Consider the following 18,653-nt stretch of genomic DNA (forward strand, 5'->3'; position numbering starts at 1 on the left):
TATCTGGTGGCACCATTGTCCTTGAACTTGCCACGTCGCAGCTGCTCGTCGGGACTTCTTTCCAGCGTCGGTGAACACTGTTACTGCTTCTTGTAGTGGTTGTTTGCTCCTTTTGGGAATCTGAATCCATGTATGCTGTGTCATCCATTTCAGTATTGGGGCCTTGAGTGATTGTACTTCAATTTGCTGGGCATTGCTTAACAGGCTAATTTGCAAAGCTTGAGAATTCAGTAGGTACCACTCGAGCTCAGTTCTTTTCATTGGCAAGTAGATCGTTCCTGGCTCTTGCCCAGTGACTTGTATTATATGGGTGCGGCCTTTCTGTATCAATTCCGCCACATTATCAATTTTCTGTTGCAATGTTATTTTAGGCTGTAGGCTTGTGAACATCCATTCTAGTACCTTAACTTGCTCCCCCTTTTTCTTTTTGCACTGAGTCAGTGCACCAATAAGTTGACTCTCTCCGTGGAGGACAGTAAAGACGACTGGAAGATCAGCGTCCATACGATCAACTGCTCTGTCTGCGATAACAGTACTGATACGCTGAATAGTATTAATTTGCTGTGGTGTGGGTTGAACTGGTGAGGAGGGATCAGTCCCTCTCAGCAAGGGTCTCAGTACCTCTAGGTCTTCATTACTGATGCCTACGACTGGTCGCAGCCACTGCAAGTCACCCATGAGCTTTTGTGCATCTTGCAGGGTCTTGAGATTGGTTTGAATTGTCACCTTCTGTGGCTTGATTTGTGTTTCGGTGATGTTCCACCCTAAGTACTTCCAAACAGGTGTACGCTGAACCTTTTCTGGCGCGACAATCAAGCCATACTGTTTTAGCTGATTGGTGAGCAAAAGTTCTTGTTGGGGAGTGATTGGATCTGGCTGAGCGAGAAGGATATCATCCATGTAGTGATAAATGATGGTTTTTGGCCACTGCATTCGAACTGGCTTCAGTGCAGCATCAACATACATCTGACACAAGGTGGGGCTGTTTTTCATTCCTTGGGGAAGCACTGTCCACTCATATCGAGACGCAGGTCCTTCCCTGTTTATAGCAGGGAGGGTGAAGGCAAAACGATGCATGTCATTAGGATGCAATGGTATAGTGAAAAAGCAGTTTTTTAGGTCCATTATTAGTAAATGCCAGTTCTCAGGTACAACTGCAGGATTGGGAAGGCCAGGTTGCAGAGTCCCCATGGCTTGCATTTGTGCATTAACGGCACGTAAATCATGCAACAGCCGATATTTTCCTGATTTCTTCTGGATCACAAAGATGGGAGTATTCCATGGGCTCGTAGATGGTTGCAAGTGTCCTTGTTTTAACTGTTCATGCACTAGTGCATGGGCTTGCTGCAGACTTTCCTCCTTGAGCGACCACTGCTTGATCCACACTGAGTCATTAGTAAGCCAGTGCAAGGCTATCGGGAAAGTCAGTGCAGTGGCCGCTATCAAAAAGGCATCTCAGTGGTTAACACAAAACCTAGCTGGGTGAGCACGTCTCTTCCTATTAAAGCGTTAACTTTCTCAGGCAGAGGCATCACTGTGACTATAACAGATGCAGTGCGTCCATCTAGTATGATTTTAATTTGATCCCGGCTGCGTTGTACTGATGCAGTGCCTCCGACCCCTCGATTCCTCCTGCTGCATACTGAAGGGGCCAATGCTGAGGCCAGCATGAATTGGCCACTATTGTTAAGTTGGCTCCGGAGTCCAAGAGAGCAGATAACGTTATGGAATCGCTGCCATGAGTGAACACGGCAGTAGCAACTGGCCGCCGAGCTAGTGGGAGGGTAAGAAGAGCAAGACTCCCAGTTGAACCAAAATTTCCTGTTTTCCTCTCCGGTGCTTCTTCGGCTATAGCTGCAGTCAGGTGAGGCAAAGGTATTAATTGAGCAATTTTGCTATGTGCTGGGATGTGCACAGGTGGAAAGTGAGTTTGAGCCATGATGCAAATTTCTCCTTCATAGTCTTTGTCAATTAGGCCGGGCAATATAAAAAGTCCTTTCATGCTACTAGAAGAGCGACCTAACAGCAGAGCTCCATGGCACTGCCCATTGATGATTAGGGGCCCTTTGATGCCTGTTGGAATCTTCTGGGGTCGGTCGTCAATCAAGGTCACATCTATTGCTGTTGCCAGGTCCAGGCCGAGGCTTCCTCGGGTCGCTGGCCACAGGCACTCGGCTGATTGTGGGGAGCTGCGGGGGCTGGCATTGCTACTGCTGGGGCCGCTGTTGGTGTCGTCACGCCGCGACCCTTTGCGCTCGGTCTCCCGTTTCCCGACCTTTTCCGGCAGGCTTCCGTGGAGTGATTATTGACATTGCAATTACGGCACCATACTTGTTGGACCTGACACTGCCGTCTCAGGTGTCCTTTGTGACCACATCGGAAGCACTTGACTTCTTTAGGCTTGTTATAGTACCCGCCTTTTGGTGCTTCTGCCCCTCTCAAGGGAGCGAGGGCTGCAAAGGCTTGATTTTGGGCTTGCACTAGATCTTTCCCTAATTCTTTAACAGCTTCCACTAGCATTGCCTGTGGCCCTACTGGCACTCGGCTCATTTTGTCTAGCATCAGCTCTACCGGTGCATCTGCAGGCAGTGTAACTAATATGGCTCGAGTAAAAGAATTACAATTCTCCATCACACACTGTCTTAATAATGGTCCTTTCATATATTCTTGTATATCTGAATTGTGTATAGCCTTAGTAACTCTGTCTACAAAACTTGAAAAGGACTCATCCCTTCCTTGCTTAATTGACAGGTAGGAGGGCTGAGGGGGTGTTGTTTTTATATAGGACATTGCTTGCCGTGCAAGTCGCATAGCTTCTAATAATCTTTCTGGCCCCACTTGCACTTGCATTTCAACTCTGGCAAACTGCCCAACACCCATAAGCTGCTCCACTGTTACCCCATTTAAAGGGTCTTGTAGGTCACGGGGAATATTAGCAGAGGCATCACAAAGGCGATTCCAGTGTGCCTGCCACAGCATAACTTGTGACGGGGTCATAATCATTCTAACAATAGTTTTAATATCTTCTGGGCAAAGAATCTCACTCCCCCATACATAGTTTAACATTTGCTTAGCTGGTTCACTCTGGAGCCCTGATTCATTAGCTGTACCTCGTAGCTGAGTTAACAGCTTCCAGTCTACAGGACTATATTCTCCTACTATTCCCCCATCACCTGCTTGATATATTACTGGGAAGGCAAACGAATCTCTGATCGCTTCTGCCAGTTCATAGTCTTTATTCTCAAGAGCTGTTTTTACTATTCTTTTCCAGTCAATTTGGTTAACTCACGATTTAAGACTGTTACATGTGTTGAAATTTTCCTTTTCAGTAAGCTCTTGGCGCCATCTAGCGGCTTCTTGTTCTAACTCCTTTTTGTCCCTTTCTGGTAACTCATCTTTCTTTTCTGCCGGGGGTGCCATAGGTAGAACAGACGGTGTCTGATCTGTAAGGGGTTTAACAGCTACAGGGCACCCTATCGGTGGCGTGGGAACATAATCGCTCCCGAGTGTCATTATACCAGGTGGAGGGTCTTTGCCTTCTAATTGAGCTGTAGCAACTGCTGCTACCTGTTTTTCAACATGATACTGCTTAAGACAATTATTTACTGCTCTCCATAGCTTCATTAATTTTCTAGCTTCTTTATTGTCATCTATAACAAGATTCCATAGGCAGGCACCATATTCTTGCCATTGCTGTTCGTGGAATAGTGATCCTGGGTCCTTAAAGAACCCTTGCTTTTCCCCGAAGGTTATTAATGCATTTAATTCCTTACCAAGGTTTATCTCCTTAAATCCCCGCTTTTCTAAAAAGCGTAAAAATAAATTAAGGGCCACCTTTGTTTCCATATCTGCGTCTTTACCGCAATCTCAGCGTCTTACCGCTTTCCCTGTTGACAGGAGTTGTGCAGCCTTTTCCCAGGTTTAGCCCTTGTCAGCCGTATAGGCGGACCCCTCTTGTTAAGGTCAGTCCGGGCACGGAATAGGTGCTTGCCTGCAGCCGCTGATCTTTTGCCTTTCGATCGCTGCTATCGAAGCCTCTCGGCCGCTCACCTCGTCAAGAAAACGATGTCCCAGTCCCTGTTCAGGCGCCAAATGTTGCAAAATGAATCGACGACTTAGGTGAGGAGAGACATTGCAGGCAACCGATACGATTGATATATGCAAGCTCCGTTTATTAGCAATACAAAGGCACTTATATAGAGTATTGAATACAAGCTTATCAGTTCTTTAATTAGTTGAAACTTATAAAAGCACATTCTGACCTCTACATAATTGGGTTAGATAAAAGACTACATTTGGCAAGCTTCTTATTGTTTATGTTTTGTCTTGAGAGATCAAAGATCTTCCTCCCTTCTTAGGGATGGTCCATCTTATCAGCACAGCTGCACCTCTCAAAACTCCCTTCTGGTTCCCAGGTTGGTGTCTCACACAGGGATTGGTCTCATGTAGAATTTTTCTCACACAGGCCTTTTTACTTGTACAGTTGGATTATTGATCCAATAATTCTATCAATGAGCCATGTCCCTGCTCCTCTAACCATTCTCCAATAGCAGCCGGTCTCCCCCGACGAGATGCGCCTTGTTTTGGTCCGCCCGACCAATCGGCTGAATCCTACGGAAGCCAGGATGGGCCCTTCGTGGAGGCAGCAGGCCTCTCCCCTGTCGACCATAACGCATTGCGCAGGGTGTACCACCACCACCACCGCCTGGTGCTCCTGCGGCTTTAACGCCTCTGACATGGGAACACCATTGCAGTTCCAGACGGGCTTCTACTCGCAGCAGCAGCAGCACGGCCAGGACAAGCAGAGTCTTCTCCAGCAGCCACAGCAGCAGCAGACCCTATGCCTCCAGTGCAACAACTGCACCTACTATGGGGCCGCTGTAGCAGCAGCGAGGGATAACCTGCCCTCGCTGCTCTGCCCTTCTTCGCCTCTCTCGGGTGCCCTCAGGACTCACTCCTCGCCGCTCTCCACTTCCGCCTCCTCCCGGCAGAGTAGCCAGTTGAACGTCAGCGAGCTCACCCCCTCCAGCCATGCCGGCTCGTCCAGGCAGCCCCACCAGTACCCCCAGTACCAGCAGTGCCATAGCCTGCAGCAGCAGCAGCAAGCAGCTAGTCCCAGCAGCAGTGGCAGCAGCAGCAGTATTCGCCATCACCTCTACCAGCAGCGTCGGGAGAGCAATCCCTTCGCCGAAATAGCCATGAGCAGCTGCAGGTACAACGGCGGCATCATGCGGCCGCTCAGCAACCTTTCATCCCGCAGGAACCTGCACGAGCTTGACTCCGAGTCTCAGCCGCTCCAGCCGCCGCTCGCCCCTGCTCCGGAGATAGTGGTCTCCAAGCCTGAGCACAACAACTCCAACAACCTGGCGCCCTACGGCTCCGGTGGCACGAACAACGGCGGGGGCAAGTCCAGCAAGAAGAAGAACCAGAACATCGGCTACAAGCTGGGGCACCGCCGGGCGCTCTTCGAGAAGCGCAAGCGCCTCAGCGACTACGCGCTCATCTTCGGCATGTTCGGCATTGTAGTCATGGTGATCGAGACAGAGCTGTCCTGGGGCGCCTACACGAAGGTACCTGCCACGCCGTCGGACCGCCTTCCTCTCGCTCTTGGCGCGGTCGACACAGCCCAACCCCCGCCCCGCCCCGCCCCGCCCCGCCCCGCCCCTTCTGTGGGCTCCGTGTCCGTTCCGGTTCACGGGAAGGCGGCTCCGCAGCCAGCTGCACTCTCCTGTCAGCCGTTCAAATCCTTGTGCGGCGGGACCGTTCAGCCCTCGCCCGGTCCTGCCCTGAAGCGTCCCTTGCCCCGAGGAGAGGTGAGGGGTGCTCTGACCCCACCGGCACCGCCGTGTGGGGCCTACTGGTCCTCCGCCCTGAGATGAGATGCTCACCCCGCGGCTCTGCAACCGTGAGGCGAGGTGTCCCCCTTCCCTGGCCCCGCCGTGAGGCACCCTACGTCCCCGACACTAAGGCGGGGCGATCCTCCCTCCCCTCCCAGTTCGGGCTCCGCTGCTCGCACTGGGGCTGGGGAGCCCGGCGGGGCGGGAACGATTCCGTGTGTATGGGTCTCTGATGGACAGTGGTGTCTTTCTGTTGCAGGAGTCTCTGTATTCCCTCGCTCTAAAATGCCTTATTAGCCTCTCCACGATTATCTTGCTTGGGCTCATTATTGTATACCATGCAAGGGAAATTCAGGTAATTAATTAACTTTATGAGTTGCTGAGTGTTTACATATTTGTGGTTGCAGAGTCAGTTTTTCTAAAGGCTTCATTGTAGTAAGTACTTTGTGTTTCCTGCTGATTCAGAAAGCAAAAAGAATCACTTAATGCTTCCTGAAGTTCAGTGAATGTATTTCATCCCTGGAGAGAAATAAGATTGCATTGCCTGTTAGGGACTGTTACCTGTGATTATGCTAGTAGGATCACTTAGTTCTGAGGTTATAGCACGCTTTATGACATACCTGCTGTTTTCTATAGCAGATGTAGGGCAACAGTCTTATTTCCAAGTGACTAAATGTCATGCTGTGAATTTTCTCTGGATAGCAGGGCTAATTATTAGGAAAGAGGCATCAGTAACTTCTAGGTATGTAATCTGCACTGCTGTTTCAGATACTAGCATACACTAAAATATTTAAAAAGAGGGGGGAAACCTTATGTCAGATTTGTTTTATTTAATGCCATAGAAATTACAGTCATCAGGAAATGTGACAGAGGAAAGCTGTCAAGACAGGTAGGGCTAAAGGTAGGGGGAGTTTAATGATCAAAGCTTTAGAGTACGTCTAAAAATACTGTCACATGTCCTGTCCTAGTGTTTTGCCGGTGGGTAGGGACACAGACACCAACTTAAGGAATAGTGTAATTTACTATAATGCAAAACTGCAAAGAATCACAGAAGGATGAGCTAAGCAATGCACATAATCACTGCTACAAAAGATTGCCTATAGTGATTAAGATACATCACCAGTTACCCTAATACTTTACCATCGTCCAAATCCCCAAAACATCAACTGTGGGGGAAGCTGTCACAGCGAAGGACTGGAGAACCACACCCAGTAACTGGGAAATCCTGCGGTGCATCCACCTTGCAGACCACGAGGCTCCCCTACTTTGCTGTGACAGTAGCCCAGCTTTTATACTGTTAAACAAACAAGCTAACAACTTCTAATTTCATTCTCCTGTTGGCTTTCTCCCAAAGCCTGGCCAGGGCTCAGGGAGGAACCAAGGGAGTTGTCTTTGATCCTATACCCCCCCTAATTAGGCCAGATGTGGCCTTATCTGGTTTCTAGATACGGAAAGGTAAATACATGTTTTGCCAATAAATGGACACATATAACAATACTTCATTAATGAGCATATATATATAACATTTGGTTGGAAGGTTAATCTAGAGGTCAACTTTGGCCCAGGGCCTGTTGTTCAGGCCTTAGTACTTCACGCAGGTACTTCGTTCTAATTTCAGTTGTATTTCTTTTTAGTTAAGAAATTACAATTTGACATTTCAGTTAAATTGAAATGTATAAGAGAGAGTTTTCAAAGTTTTGAGGTGAAAAATACCTTATTTGTAGATACATTGGTGTTTTTGCTATGTCTAATTAGAGATACCTTGGGCTACAGGCAGAAATGACAGTTTTCAAGGGCAAGAACGGTTTTTCAGCAGTAGCAATTAGCAAAAAAGAGAAATTGAGAATTGCATAGTACCCTTCTTCTATGCTGTAGTTCTAATATGAAAGGACACCATAGTCTCCTCCTTAGACTACTGTTAGAGAAGTATTGCACTACTGAAGACTGCCAAATGGGATCCTGTTCTGCAGTCCATACATATATGAAAAATACTATTTCTGTCTCAGAACCCAGTTTCTTTGCATTGATAGCAAAGATGGGCAGCTGTTTAATATTATTGTAATCAATAAGCAAGTGTCTGGTGACAGAGTATCACTATAAACTATTGGAATACTGATGAAGAGGTTTCTTTATTTGTGTAAAAATAAATAAATGTACCTGCTGCAATGTGGAAACCTTGTTCTCCAGTGTACCTTGCTATAAGTGGTGCTTGAGGCACTAAGAACAAAGTTGAAGAAACCCAACTTCTGTAAGTATTTGAATTATTCTATGTATTTTCAAGAAACTTTAAATAGGAAACAAAACACAACATAACCAAATACTCCTAGGCTTCTGTATGCATAAGCTTACAGTAGGTAGTTACTCCAACATTTGCATCTTTTTTTCCAGCTAATTGGATACACATTTTCATTCTTTCTGAGGTTTGTTATGGATCAGAAAAATCAATCTTTTAAAAAGCTTCAGTCATGTTTCTGATTTTTTTTTAATTGATCATTGAAAAGAACTCCTTTTTGTATGAGACTACATGGAAGGAGTTGTGCAATCACGTGACTTAATCAAGGTTAATGTAGTTTTCAACACTGCCTGACAGTATAGAATACAAGCATACCTTTTTGTTAAACAGTGCTACTCTATGGTTTTGTCTGAGAGCCACTGTAGGCTGCAGTACTCATGTTAGAGCTCGGAGTAATCTGCAGCTCCAAAGGGGTCTGTCATTCATCTTGAAAATGAAGGGAAGTTTTGTTTTCAAGGACACTATTGGAAGGAAAGGCCATTGTACCACCCTTAATATGTTAGATAACGGATAGATTTTTAATTTAAGCACAGTATGTTTATATGTGCTGTCTTGGTTTGAAAGACAGGTGTCTGCTAAGGAAGGCAGAAGCCTCCCTTGGAATGGCAGATGCAACCCCCTTCCCTCCGAGTTATTATAATTTTGAAATCAAGGAGGCTTTTAGGCAAAGATGTGGGAAATAGGAATAACAGTTCTTTACTATTATATATATAACCAGTCAAACAAACAACAATAACTATGGCAGTAACAGCAAACAATCACAAACCCAGTCCCAGCCTTCTCGGCTGTCGGGCCCTTTCCCCTTGGGTGCAGTTCTGGTCGCAGCCGGCAGGAGCGCTGGCGGCTCCCGGTGAGCAGGGCAGGTGCGATGGTTTCCCCGCGGCTGCAGGGGGCGCTCCGGAGCGAGCTCGGGGAGCACGCGGCACCGGTGGCCTAGGGTCCCGGGGAAGGATGGAACAAAGGCTTCACAAACCCCTGGGCAGCTGGCCCCGGTGTCCGGCCGGACCCTCGGGAACGGTAGGCTGGAACGGCAGGCTGGAGTGGCAGGCTGGAGCGGCAGGGACGAGCACAAATCCCGGGTGGCAGATGCAATGTATCCAAACGGGGTACCCCCCGGAGGTCTAGGCAGGCAGGGAAAGCACGGCTACAATGTAGTGAAGGCTCGAAGCAGTGGCGGGGCAGGGCAGCCACGATCCGGCTCCAAGCGGGGCAGGGAAGGTGGGCTTGGGATCCCGGTGTTGTTTCCAGCTGAAAGAAAAGCGGCCGTAGGAAAACCAGACCACACACCCAGGTGAAACAAAAGAGTAGCCAGGCGCACCCCACCCTCAGTGGGTAGCTCTTTGTTTTCTTAAGTACCCAGCGATTTGTCGTCTTAGTAACAGTATGGGGGAAAATTCCTTTAACAGAAAAAAAAACTAGAACTCCTAAAAAACCCCAACATTATCCACCCCAAATTTTTTCCCATACTAACATGTTACATGAAACTTACCCCTTTTAACCATATAAATACATGAATCACCCGAATTATATACATATATACATGCAGATACTGATACAAGTTCAGAGCCATGGGGAGTTCACCCTAAAACAAGGTCCCCTTGAGGTATGCATCGGATCTCTCCATCCCTTTGCATCACCCACCAGGTACAACCTGGTCCCTGATCAAAAACAACCCCACGGATGGGTTTGTCTTTGCTCAAGGCAGACTTTACCCAAACAGTTTTTCCAAGCATACCTCTCACGTGCACCACTGGAACCTTATCCCCGTCTGTTCTTTGTAGGGGTTCGGATTGGGCAGGGCCTGCTCAGCTGGTGGAGCCTCGGGTGTTAACCAACCAGGTGGCTCTTGCTAAATGCACCTCCCAGTTTTTGAAAGTTCCCCCACCCAGTGCCTTCAAGGTGGTTTTAAGCAGTCCATTACACCACTCAACCTTCCCAGCTGCTGGTGCATGGTAAGGGATGTGGTACACCCACTCAATGCCATGTTCTCTAGCCCAGGTGTTTATAAGGCTGTTCTTGAAATGAGTCCCATTGTCAGACTCGATTCTCTCAGGGGGTACCATGCCTCCAAAGGACTTGCTTTTCAAGGCCCAGGATGGTGTTCCGGGCAGTAGCGTGAGGCACAGGGTAAGTCTCCAGCCATCCAGTGGTGGTTTCTACCATCGTGAGCACATAGCGCTTGCCTTGGCAGGTTTGAGGCAGTGTGATGTAATCAATCTGCCAGGCCTCCCCATACTTATATTTGGACCATCGCCCACCATACCACAGGGGCTTCACCCGCTTGGCCTGCCTGATCGCAGCGCATGTCTCACAATCATGGATCACTTGGGAGATACTGTCCATGGTTACATCCACCCCTTGATCTCGGGCCCGCTTATAGGTGGCACCTCTGCCCTGATGGCCTGAGGCATCATGGGCCCATCGAGCTAGGAACAACTCTCCTTTATGTTGCCAATCCAAGTCTATCTGGGACACGTCTATTTTCGCAGCCTGATCTATCTGCTTGTTATTACGATGTTCTTCATTAGCCCGGCTCTTGGGGACGTGAGCATCTACATGACGAACCTTCACGGATAGCTTCTCTACTCGAGTGGCAATGCCTTTCCACTCTTCAGCAGCCCAGATTGGTTTTCCTCTGCGCTGCCAGTTTGCCTTATTCCACCTTTCCAGCCAACCCCACAGAGCATTGGCTACCATCCATGAATCAGTGTAGAGGTAGAGCTTTGGCCACTTCTCTCTTTCAGCTATGTCCAGAGCTAATTGAACAGCTTTGAGTTCAGCAAATTGGCTCGATCCACCTTCTCCTTCCGTAGCCTGTGCAACTTGTCGTGTGGGGCTCCATACAGCGGCTTTCCATTTCCGGCTAGCGCCTACAATTTGGCAGGAACCATCAGTGGAGAGGGCATATTGTCTTTCACTCTCTGGTAGCTCGTTATATGGTGGGGCTTCTTCGGCACGCGTCACCTTCTCCTCTTCTTCTTCAGAAGATAACCCAAAAGTCTCACCTTCTGGCCAGTTTGTAGATATTTCCAAGATCCCAGGGCGACTTGGGTTTCCAATTCGGGCGCACTGCGTGATGAGGGCGATCCATTTGCTCCAAGTAGCGTCGGTGGCGTGATGCGTGGAAGGAACCTTTCCCTTGAACATCCACCCCAGCACCGGTAGTCGGGGTGCCAGGAGGAGTTGTGCATCTATGCCGATTACTTCTGAGGCAGCTTGGACTCCTTCATAAGCTGCCAAGATTTCTTTCTCTGTGGGAGTGTAGTTGGCTTCAGACCCTCTGTAGCTTCGGCTCCAAGATCCCAGTGGTCGGCCACGAGTCTCACCAGACACCTTCTGCCAGAGGCTCCAGGACAGACCCTTGTTCCCGGCTGCAGAGTAGAGCACGTTCTTCACCTCTGGTCCTATCCTTACTGGGCCAAGGGCTACGGCGTGAGCGATTTCCTGCTTGATCTGGGCGAAGGCTTGCTGCTGTTCAGGGCCCCAGTGGAAATCGTTCTTATTGCGGGTAACCAGGTAGAGAGGGCTCACAATCCGGCTGTACTCAGGAATGTGCATCCTCCAGAAACCTATGGCGCCTAGGAAAGCTTGTGTTTCCTTCTTGTTGGTCGGTGGAGACATTGCTGTGATCTTATTGATGACCTCAGAGGGAATCTGACGTCGTCCATCTTGCCACTTTACTCCCAGGAACTGGATCTCTCGGGCAGGTCCCTTGACTTTGCTCTTCTTGATGGCGAAACCAGCTTCCAGGAGAATTTGGATTATCCTCTCTCCTTTCTCAAATACCTCCGATGCCGTGTTCTCCCACACAATGATGTCATCAATGTACTGCAGATATTCTGGGGCCTCACCCTTTTCCAGTGCAGCCTGGATCAGTCCATGGCAGATGGTGGGACTGTGCTTCCACCCCTGGGGCAGTTGATTCCAGGTATACTGCACGCCCCTCCAGGTGAAGGCAAACTGAGGCCTGCACTCTGCTGCCAGAGGAATGGAGAAGAATGCATTGGCAATGTCAATAGTGGCGTACCACTTTGCTGCTTTGGACTCCAGCTCGTACTGGAGCTCCAACATGTCCGGCACAGCAGCGCTCAGCGGTGGAGTCACTTCATTCAAGGCACGATAGTCCGCAGTCAATCTCCATTCCCCATCAGACTTGCGCACAGGCCAGATGGGGCTGTTGAAGGGTGAGTGGGTCTTGCTGACCACCCCTTGGCTCTCTAGCTCACGGATCATCTTGTGTATGGGGATCACAGCATCTCGATTTGTCCGATACTGCCGGCGGTGCACTGTTGAGGTGGCAATTGGCACTCGTTGCTCTTCCACTTTCAGGAGCCCAACTGCAGAAGGATTCTCTGATAGTCCAGGCAGGGTGTTCAATTGCCTAATGCCCTCTGCCTCCACAGCAGCAATCCCAAATGCCCACCTGAGTTTTTTCGGGTCTTTGTAATAGCCGTTCCAGAGGAAGTCTATGCCCAGAATACACGGGGCCTCTGGGCCAATCACAATGAGATGTCTCTTCCACTCATTTCCAGTCAGGCTCACCTCAGCTTCCAAAAGGGTCAACTGCTGTGATCCCCCAGTCACCCCAGCAATGGATACAGGTTCTGCCCCCACATGTCCCGATGGCATTAAAGTACACTGTGCCCCAGTATCAACCAATGCATCATATTTTTGTGGCTCTGATGTGCCAGGCCATTGAATCCACGCCGTCCAGAAAACCCAGTTCTCCCGTGCCTCTCCCTGGCTAGAGGCAGGCCCCCTCTAGCCCTGGTTATCATTCTTTCCCTGGGCGTACATGCTCGAGGTCCCTTCAAGGGGATCCGACATATCATCCTCCCTTCTGTAATACCTGGCAGCTCGGTCACTAGAGGCTGAGGCTACTTTCACCTTAGCGGAGCCCCCTCGGTTAGTGCCTCCCTCCTTGAGTTCACGCACCCACGCTGCCAGGACAGAGGTGGGTTTCCCATCCCACCTTCTCATGTCTTCCCCATGCTCACACAGGAAAAACCACAGCTCAGCTCGTGGGGTGTACCCTCTCTCTAGCTGGGGGACGACGGGCTCTGACTTGGGGGCCTGTGACTCACACTGGTGCCACACTGACCTTCGTCATCTCCTCCCTCATCTCCTCCCTCATCTCCTTCATCTCCTCTTTGAGGTCCTGGACCACAGCAGAGACATGAGCTTTCAGCGGACCATTGACCATACTGTCATAATTCCTGAGCTTGTTGGCAACAGAGCCCACTGTTTCTCGGTTATTGTCAGCATCAATCGTTGCAATGAAGGTGGCAGATAGCAGTGGCCCTAGCTTTGCCAGGTTCCACATCATCTGTCCTGTGCACCTGACCTTATCGGGGTCATTATCATGCTGTCCATCCCTCCCAAAGAGTACCTCTAATACTGCCACCTCTCTTAGCTGCTGGATCCCTTCCTCGAGTGTCTTCCACTGCATTCTATGATGGTACTCCTGCATTCTTTCTTTGTGAATGAACCTTTCTCTCACACTCATTAAGAGCCGGTCCCAGAGAGAAAGGGGCCCTGGCTCCCTCACAAATATCTGGTCCACACCTGGGTCCTGGGTCAACGATCCCAGATACCTTGCCTCACCACTATCCAGTTGCACACCTGTGCCCATAAGGTCCCAAACCCGAAGCAGCCAGGTTGTATAAGGCTCACGCCCCCTTGGCACAATGTCTTTTCGCATACCACGGAGACTGTCGTACGACAGGGACTCAGTGATGATTTCTGGTTCTGGCTCTCCTGCTGGTTGCGAAGGCCCTGGTTCCCCATCATCATTAACTGGTCGTACTGATTTGGTCTTGTACTTCCTCCTTTGCACAGGGGCGACTGCTGCTGGCTGTGGTTGTCCTTGTGGTTCAGCTGAAACCTGGACGGTTGTAACATCCGTGGGTTCCACTGCTGCACCATCGGACTCACCCTCTTTGGGGCAGGGAGAGGTTTTTTCACTAGCTGAGGAGGTGTATTCCCTTAGCAATTGGCATATCCCCTGGCGCACCTCCTGCATCCCCTTCACCAGTACTCCCACCCAGTTCGGGTAGTCCATTTCTGAGGTGGGCTGCTGGGCGGTATCAGGCTGTGGGACAGGATCTCTAGTGTCTGGGGCTGGGTCAGGCTCTGGGGTTGGGTCAGGCTCTGGGGCAGGATCTCTAGTGTCTGGGGCCGTGTCAGGTTCTGGGGCAGGATCCTGCTCTGGGGTAGGATCTCTAGTCTCTGGGGCTGGTGTCTGGGTAGTTATCCAAGCCAATCTCAACTTATCCCTGAGTGCTAAATAGAGTAGGCCTACCAGCACCAGTTGGTTAGTACTCAGAGGGAAACTAAACCCTTCGAAAATTGGTGGGGTGGGCCCAAAGAACTGGTTGAGGGGTTGGGAGAAAGCTTCCCCTGGTGTCATTTCCTCACAGAAGGTACCATTTTTAACATAACCCCAAAAACATGCACTCAGTGTGTGATAGCCCTTTATCCACATGCCCACATTCCAGAGGAAGTTAAAAACCCATGAATTCCTCACCTTCTCGACCCATAGCGCAAACTGGATAACAGCAATGGTAGCCTTAGTCAGAGGACCCATGTTTAGGTAAGGAGCTGCAAAGGGGAAGAATATAGCCACGACCACGTGCCACCCGAACCAGAGTAAACTAGACCACATAGTGCTGCCTAGCAAGGTTCCTATATCCAGCACACAAAATTAAGTTATCCAGGAACTGTTATTCCTTTTTCACCTCTCTCTCTTAATGCCCTCAGGCCCCCCATTGGGCGCCAAGATCTGTGTTGGTTTTGAAAGACAGGTGTCTGCTAAGGAAGGCAGAAGCCTCCCTTGGAATGGCAGATGCAACCCCCTTCCCTCCGAGTTATTATAATTTTGAAATCAAGGAGGCTTTTAGGCAAAGATGTGGGAAATAGGAATAACAGTTCTTTACTATTATATATATAACCAGTCAAACAAACAACAATAACTATGGCAGTAACAGCAAACAATCACAAACCCAGTCCCAGCCTTCTCGGCTGTCGGGCCCTTTCCCCTTGGGTGCAGTTCCGGTCGCAGCCGGCAGGAGCGCTGGCGGCTCCCGGTGAGCAGGGCAGGTGCGATGGTTTCCCCGCGGCTGCAGGGGGCGCTCCGGAGCGAGCTCGGGGAGCACGCGGCACCGGTGGCCTAGGGTCCCGGGGAAGGATGGAACAAAGGCTTCACAAACCCCTGGGCAGCTGGCCCCGGTGTCCGGCCGGACCCTCGGGAACGGCAGGCTGGAACGGCAGGCTGGAGCGGCAGGCTGGAGCGGCAGGGACGAGCACAAATCCCGGGTGGCAGATGCGATGTATCCAAACGGGGTACCCCCCGGAGGTCTGGGCAGGCAGGGCAAACACGGCTACAACGTAGTGAAGGCTCGAAGCAGCAGCGGGGCAGGGTGGCCATGGCCCGGCTCCGAGCGGGGCAGGGAAGGCGGGCTTGGGATCCCGGTGTTGTTTCCAGCTGAAAGAAAAGCGGCCGTAGGAAAACCAGCTTCCTCTCTCTCTCTCTCTCTCTCACTCTTTCTCTCTCTCGAAGCAGAGACCCAACTGACCCCACACCCAGGTGAAACAAAAGAGTAGCCAGGCGCACCCCACCCTCAGTGGGTAGCTCTTTGTTTTCTTAAGTACCCAGCGATTTGTCGTCTTAGTAACAGTATGGGGGAAAATTCCTTTAACAGAAAAAAAAAACTAGAACTCCTGAAAATCCCAACAATGCATACTTGACTTTCTAAAAACTAAGATGAAAAACTCACAGAGAAATATCTACATCCATCTATGGTGCTAAATTTATGTTACACCTTACATCTGAAAACAAAAACTATCTTTAAAGTATTTTAGCTTAGAAATGCACAGAACCTACTCCAAGTGAAAGAAAATACTGCATAAGCCCGATAATATAATGGTTTTTAAATAATCTTTAAAACTGTTTTCTGAAGGGATACTTGCCTTTAATTTGGGAAAATATCCTGCTATGTGCAGTGGAATATTTTTTGAATCAGGTCTGTAGAATCATGCCCATAGATGGTTGATTGTGTCCTGGAGCACCAGCTGTTTGCTGACCTTGTTCAAATTTGATCATTCCTTTCTTATTCTTCTCTGAAAGGTACTTAGACTTTGTCTGTAAGTATAGCGTAAATTTTCAGGAATTCATCAAGACAATAAGTTTTGTTGTACAGAACAGAATGGCAATCTATTTTGCTTGAAGTGTGGTATGTTTCATAGTCTGATAGACGCAAACCTACCTGAAAGAAAAGTAGATTTTCCTGCAAAATGTGAGCTAAAATATGTTGAGAAATAAGACGAAAGTTTAGCAATTAGTAGTGCTTGCAGATTTAATATGTAGAAGCACCTGGTGATATAAAATGTCTGCTAACCAAAATCAGCTGCTTCCTGTTTTTTTTTATTTTTCCCAGCAGTCTTTGAGTCTTTGCCCTTGATTTCTTGGTAGGAAGTCTGAGCAGCCATGCTGCAAGCAACTCTATGGTAATGCCTAATAGTATAGCAGGTGACTTTAGTCTGTCCATTTAAATGACTTCGCCTGTGCATTCTGTTTTGAAAACAGTCAGCTCCTCAGTTAACCCAAACTGGGAGTTTGCTTGTCTCAGACCTGCTGAACATCATATTTTAATGGAGTTAGAAGGAAGATTTAAGAAGACTTATAGGGATTCTTCACAAGAATATTATATGGATGTCTGATAAATGTGGGGTTTGTTTGGTTTGAGGGTTTTTTTGTTCCTTTCCTTTCCTTTCCTTTCCTTTCCTTTCCTTTCCTTTCCTTTCCTTTCCTTTCCTTTCCTTTCCTTTCCTTTCCTTTCCTTTCCTTTCCTTTCCTTTCCTTTCCTTTCCTTTCCTTTCCTTTCCTTTCCTTTCCTTTCCTTTCCTTTCCTTTCCTTCCCTTCCCTTCCCTTCCCTTCCCTTCCCTTCCCTTCCCTTCCCTTCCCTTCCCTTCCCTTCCCTTCCCTTCCCTTCCCTTCCCTTCCCTTCCCTTCCCTTCCCTTCCCTTCCCTTCCCTTCCCTTCCCTCCCCTTCCCTTCCCTCCCCTCCCCTCCCCTCCCCTCCCCTCCCCTCCCCTCCCCTCCCCTCCCCTCCCCTCCCCTCCCCTCCCCTCCCCTCCCCTTCCCCTTCCCCTTCCCCTTCCCTCCCCTTCCCCTTCCCCTTCCCCTTCCCCTTCCCCTTCCCCTTCCCCTTCCCCTTCCCCTTCCCCTTCCCCTTCCCCTTCCCCTTCCCCTTCCCCTTCCCCTTCCCCTTGCCCTTTGCTTTTTCCCCCCCCTTCCTTTCTTTTTTAGTTTATGAGCAGTAGAGGAACAGGAGCACTTTCAGTATATAAGGGGCGAGGTTGGGATGTGTGTCCTCCACCTCCTTTTCAGCACCGCAGACAGCACTGCACGTTGCACATTATCCGGGGCGCCCTTGCCTGGGCTGGGCCTGGCTCAGAACAACCTGTGCTGCAGGGAAGGCGGCTGCCAGCCTCCCCTGCTTCCCTCCCGTAGTACAGCCAAGTGAGTTCTCCTGCTGCGTGACGGCACGTGCATAATTTTGAACATACTTTTACGCTTGCATTCTAAACCTATTAGCAAAACAGATTCATTTTTATATTCTATGAAACAGCTCTGCATTTGTCAGACTAAAGTCTCCAGAATGGCATAGCTGCAGTATTTAGACAAAAATAACTGGCTGCTGTGCAGTTTTGTGAAAAATTGGAAATGTTAAAATGCTTTCTTCAAATAGGTTTTCAGTGATTACAGTTAATTAGTTATTCTGTATTATTAGCTATTAGTGTTATTAGTATAATAATAAGCACAATTAATGGTTTTATTAGTTATTCTGTATTATTAGTTATTAGCATTATTAGTTAGTGTATCAGTTATCCTGTTATTCAGGAGCTATTATATTTATTAAGTGTGACTTAATGTTAAGATTATAATAACAATCAAATTAATCCAGGTAGTTTCAAATGATGATTCTTAGCCTACATTATCATTCCAAGAAAAGAGGGTAAAAACACAAACAATGCTTCCTTCACCTCTCCCCTTCTCCCAGGAGAAAAGCCAGATGAACAATAGTAATGATGTTGGAGCCAAGTATGGTGACAGCCCCAAATCTGTGTATTCTCATTTTGGTTCATTGTTGTCATGCTTGTAATGTTAAAAACATCACACTTGGGAGATTATGAAATATTCATTACTGACTCTCTAAGCTTGTGTGATTGCTGATTCAGTTTGGAAGACTGGTAGGAAAAATGTAACTCAGTGTTATCCCAGCCTAGAACGGGTATTTCTCTGACTACTGTTCCAGTTGAGAAATACACTTTTGAAGAGGTAGAGGAGGGAAGAGCTAAGAAGATAGTATCATCCTATTATAATAATAATTTACAATGTATAAATTGCCCACTTTATGCATAAACAGTTTGTTACTACATGGTTGCCCTGGCTGTGATAGAGTTAATTTCTTCTATATAATTAAAATAGCAGCATACAACATGATTAAAATTGTTGTTTCTA

General features: G+C 48.6%; 1 protein-coding gene across 1 annotated transcript in view; it reads left to right on the top strand.

Annotated features, from left to right (window-relative positions):
• LOC138102919 (small conductance calcium-activated potassium channel protein 2-like) overlaps window positions 1-18,653 on the top strand; it is an 827,954-nt gene that overhangs the window by 5,338 nt on the left and 803,963 nt on the right. The window contains exons 2-3 of the mRNA XM_069000710.1: window positions 4,565-5,570; window positions 6,097-6,192. Of these exons, the coding sequence (XP_068856811.1) occupies window positions 4,572-5,570; window positions 6,097-6,192 (1,095 nt within the window). The 5' untranslated portion in view covers window positions 4,565-4,571. The remainder of the gene's footprint in view (window positions 1-4,564; window positions 5,571-6,096; window positions 6,193-18,653) is intronic.

Source organism: Aphelocoma coerulescens, assembly GCF_041296385.1.
Source record: "Aphelocoma coerulescens isolate FSJ_1873_10779 chromosome W unlocalized genomic scaffold, UR_Acoe_1.0 ChrW_unloc_scaf_5, whole genome shotgun sequence".
Taxonomy (NCBI): Eukaryota; Metazoa; Chordata; class Aves; order Passeriformes; family Corvidae; genus Aphelocoma; species Aphelocoma coerulescens.